Source organism: Geospiza fortis, unplaced genomic scaffold (assembly GCF_000277835.1).
Source record: "Geospiza fortis unplaced genomic scaffold, GeoFor_1.0 scaffold66, whole genome shotgun sequence".
Classification (NCBI taxonomy): domain Eukaryota; kingdom Metazoa; phylum Chordata; class Aves; order Passeriformes; family Thraupidae; genus Geospiza; species Geospiza fortis.
In genome coordinates this window covers 1,815,038-1,819,925 of record NW_005054312.1, presented here as the reverse complement: position 1 = coordinate 1,819,925, position 4,888 = coordinate 1,815,038, and the positions used below count along the sequence as shown (strand labels likewise).

At 47.9% G+C, this 4,888-nt stretch overlaps 1 protein-coding gene across 1 annotated transcript; it reads right to left on the bottom strand.

Moving 5' to 3' along the window:
• Positions 1-6: 6 nt before the first annotated feature.
• RHOV (ras homolog family member V) lies at positions 7-4,888 on the bottom strand. Its single transcript, XM_005419420.2, has 3 exons — positions 4,531-4,888; positions 983-1,041; positions 7-660 (listed from the first exon to the last, which is right to left on the bottom strand). The coding sequence occupies exons 1-3, from the start codon at positions 4,724-4,726 to the stop codon at positions 220-222; spliced, it is 696 nt and encodes a 231-aa protein (XP_005419477.1). The 5' UTR covers positions 4,727-4,888; the 3' UTR covers positions 7-219.

Genomic DNA, 4,888 nt, shown 5'->3' with positions numbered 1-4,888 from the left:
AGCAGGAATTACAGCTGCCTGGACCATTCCACATCTCAGCACCATGGAAATCTAGTTCATGTCTCCTTGGCATCTGATACTGTACCCAGCAAGAGACAGGTTTCCAAGCCCAGCAGCTTATCATACCCTCCTTGCTGGGGCCATAGGAGCAGTCACTCCAAGAAGGTGCAGAGCCAATTCTGGCATTGGGTGTTCCTTTTCCCCTCCCTCAAAGCAGCTTCAGACAAAGCAAAAGAACTTCTTCCAGCGGCACTTAGAGAGAGTCTTGATGCCTTTGGCAGTCATCTTCTTTTCCTGACGTGCCTTGTGCTCAACACCGCTGACAATGGCCATGTCAAAAACTTCTTTAAGGTTCTTCTGGGTTAGTGCTGAGCATTCCAGGTAGGCTTCAGCCCGGATTTTGTCAGCTAGACCTTCTGCCTGAGGCCGGGGCACGGGCTTCACATGGTAGCGATCCAGGCTGATGAGGACATTGACATCATCCCGCAGGTCTGCCTGTGTCCCCACGAGCAACACTGGCGCCCGCGGGTTGTGAGTTCGTATCTCAGGGATCCATTTCTCTGTAATGTTCTGGAAGGAGCTTGGGTTTACCACACTGAAGCAGACAAGGAAGACGTCGGTGTCAGGGTAACAAAGCGAGCGCAAACAGTCAAAGTCCTCCTGTAGAAAAGGGAGGGGAAAAAAATCTTCACTGGACTGCTCTTCTAACAGAATGATGCTGCAGTAGCTTTTCTACAAGTTAACTAGGATAGCAACAGAGGCAGGGCATTGTACTGACTTCGTGGTCATGCCACGTTTCAGACAGAAGTTTCAGAGTTGTGGGCATCTGTCATTCACTTGTCTGTGACTGCCATACCAGCAAATGGCTGGTGCTGGACCAGTGCATTTCCTCTCTTCCCAGTTAAACACCTCCTTCCTCAAAGCCTAAAAACAATGCCTGTCCCACAGGGCCAGAGCTGACAGCTATTTTGATAGAGCTTACCTGTCCAGCAGTGTCCCACAGCTGAATTCGGACTGGGGCTCCATCCACGAGGACCTGCACTGTAGCAGAAGGAGAATAAGGATGAGTCTAAAACAGCTGGCCAGCATACACACGTACACTCACACATACACTCAAGGTTTTTCCTGAGCGCTTTGCTTCACACACTGCTGAACAGACTCACTGAAGTCACTCACATCTCCTCCTAGCTGAGCATCCTCCCAAACCTCACTAAGACTTGAAGCTTACACTGGAAACGTTAAGAGAACTGCAGCAGACCTGTTTTGTTAGCTCTCAGGTGTTTTGTGCTCATCTCCAGAATTCTGAAAGAATAGTTCCATGTTACTGGACAACTGCTTCTCTGGATAAGGAGAGCCCTTAGCCAAACAGTTCCCTGAGAACCACTTCTTCTTCTTCCACAACCCAAGAGAAAGGATAAGGATAAAACCAGAGAACTTCAGCAATTTGTTCCTATCTTCTTGGCCAAGAAAATTCAAATCAGTCTCCATCAAACAAGCTGTTGGAGATTTTTCCCATCCAGACCAGAAATTTGGCCTTAAAAAATGTTATGTGAATGTCCTAGCTAAGGAAAAACCCACCTTTGTAATGAAGAAGCTATGAAGGAAACAGTGATGAGTGAAATCCTTTTCAAACTATCCACACACCGAAAAACTGCTGAGTTACACCTGTAAGACTTGCTCCCATTTCATTCCCTAATCACAGTAAGCCTTCATGTGGTATCAGCTGACTCAGACTGAAGGCTGGCAGGACCTCTGTCGGCAATCAGGAATGAAACTGCCAGATGTTTAAGTGCATAGACACCACAGAGATTAGGCTAGGAACTGAGGAGAGGGAAAAAGGGGTTGTGGAGCTGGAAATCACTTGAAAAGTCCTGACAAGGTGGATGGGGCTGTGCTTGGATGAATAGAGGCAGACATCATGGCTAAGGTGACAATGGCTGACACTTGACATGAGTTAGCAAAACTCCACTGCTGTGTGCAGGGAGGAGGCCTTATTGTCTTTTTTGTTAAAAAAAACCAAAAAAAACCCAAAAAACAATGAAACCAAACCAAAAAGCCCCCCCAAACCCACAAACAAAAAAATCTTACAACCAAAGGCAGGATAAATCTTTTGTGATTCTTGAAGTAACTTGTCAGGTGAGAAGTGACAGAAGAGTTTAACACAAGCTTTTGAAGGAGAGCACTCCTCCCTGAAAACAGTCTTGGGAAAAAAAGGGGGACACAGACAAAAAGATGAACCGAAGTTTGGTGGGAGACCAAGACTGGAAGAAAAAAGAAGAGGTGGTTGCATCCACCACAGAGCCACTCCTCACGGCGTAGCTGAAAGTCTTTGCTCCCGTGTGACTGGGAAACAGTTGGGTTGTTACCATATCTGCCCCAGAGGAGGAAGAGAAACCTGTTCCTGATCAAAGAACCTGCTAGATCCTGACTTGATCTGCAAGGCAGCAGGCATTTGACTTTCTAGTATCTGGTTTTCTCTGTCTCACAAGTGCATTGAGAGAAGGAATTAGCATCTCTGAAATGTCTCGCCATCTTCAGAAGAAACTCACCACACATATTACCTACTGCTCCAGCGTTTGCACAGAGTTTCATCCCATCTGCTGCTAGCTTGAGCTACGTTGGCAACTCTGCAACAGCCCTCCAAATACCGCCCTCACAAGGTCCACACCCTCAGGATGAGGATAGATCATGGTACAATAGCAAGGGGCTGGCAGAACAGGATAGCCTGGTGGAGAAAGGTCACCAGGTGCACATTTCACTCAAGGCTGCTCTAGCTGGCAGCGACACCCAGCAGGAGGTAGAGCCAGACTACATCTGTGTGTGGCTGGGTCACTGTCCCAGAGACAGTCCCCCTGACAATGCAACACTTTCTCCTATCTTGTTATTGGCATCACAGTCCCATGACCAGGATTAAGGTTAGAATTTAAACTGCTGAGTTCTGCAGGCTGTTTCAATGGCAGGTATTCCTCAAAAGTGGAAGGAATTGGGTTGAAATTTCTGAGCTGGATCCTGAAGCATAATATTTGACTCCAGGAAGGGACTTTGTTCAGGCTTACCCAGGGTAAGAGTAGGAGTGGGAAAGGAAACTTGTCTGTTCTTCCATTTCCTCCCAATAAGCAGAAAGTGAACTTCACAAGACACATTTTTAATGGTTTTGATTTATATAATTACAAATCCTATGAACCTCTGAAGGCAGACTCAGTACTGGGACATCCAGACTGGAACTGAACCCATGTGCATCTATCTTCAGAATACCTGCTGTTAGTCAGGGAGTCTCTGCACTCATCTTGCCTTCACCTTTCTGGACCATTTTATTATATATTTGCACTTTCAAAAATGTGCAGTCTAATAACTACACTAATGTAAAGCCTCTCTTACTCTAATCCATACACATTAATGCAAAGAGAGCAGAGAGAGCAGTAACCTTTCCCTTGGAGGACTCATGATTCCTTACATTTGTTCACAAAGGGCTTCTGGACCATGAACAGTAGCGTGTTCCCAGTCCAGTTCCTTCAAGTAACAGTGGAATAGCTTGGAGAAGGTCAAGGTAAATCAACAGCTCTCAGAGTGAGCAACTGAGGGGGGACATTGAAACAAAACACTCCCTCTAAGCAGCCCTAAGACTATGACACATTAGATGTCTCATTCCTGGTCTGACTTGAGCACATCTCTAATCTACCAATCTACATTGTCAAGTAGTGCTGTGTTTCTTCATATCAAATGAAGATAAGGAGTCTTTCAAAGGGCTTTGTATTCTCCTGGGGTTTATATTAGAAATTGGATCCCAAAGGAAGAGGAGTGTAGAACAAGAACAAAGATAGCATTTACAAAAGTGGAAACTAATGAGAGTTCATCAGCTTGCAATTCTAGCCAGACTTATAAAACCTGTCAACTTTTTGACAACCTCTGTTCAATGCAAACTTCACCAGATATGGAGAGAATAGGATGGTTTTCTCGAGTACCAGTTGAAGCTAAAATCACAGCCTTACACTGTAGGCGATTTCTGAAGCTAAAACCACCACTAACGATTAAAAAAAAAACCAAAACAAAAAACCAAAAAAACCAACAAAAAAAAAAAAAACAAACAAAAAAAACCAAAAAACAACAACAACAACAAAAAAAACAAAAACAAAAAAACCCAAAAAAACCCAAAAACCAAAAAACAAACAAACAAAAAAACCCAACTAAGCCCCGTTTTATTTAGTCATAACAACACCACAAAACCAGGAAGATGCCCAAGTTCATAGAACTTGCAAATCAACTTGACACAGATGCAGAACGGAGGACCTCCACCTGCTAAACCTCACAAAACGTCGGAGGGACTCGGTCCGAGTCTCAGAAATCCCCTCGGGCTGTGTGCCCGCAGGCCGCGCTGCCCGCAGAGCCCCCGGCGCGCAGCCCGCGGTCCCGGGAGCGCTCGCCTCCATCCGCGCCGGGACCCCGCTCCTCCCGAGCTTCCCGAGGTCTCGCTGCTCCAGACTGGATCCTCCCGGCCACCCCGTGCCCCGCGCAGCCCGGGCGGGCACCTACCGGAGAAGGTGTCGAGGGCGGTGGGCTGGTACTCGTCGGGGTACCCGTTGGTTGTGTAGCTGACCACCAGACTGGTCTTGCCCACGGCGCCATCGCCCACCAGCACGCACTTGATTCCCAGCTCCGGGCCGCTGCCCCGGGACGGGCTGTGTCTCCGTAGGGCGGGCGCGTAATCCAGGAGCTCCTGGGGAGGCATGGCGATGACACTGACGGTGGCACGGCGGGCTCGACAGGGCTCAGCGTGGGGAGCGGCGCGGTGAGGCCGCTGCCATGCTCCTGAGAGCGGGCTGCTGTCGGAGCTGCCGTGCGGAGCCACCCTCTCCAGCCCGCCGAGCTTCGCTCCTCATCACTACACCTG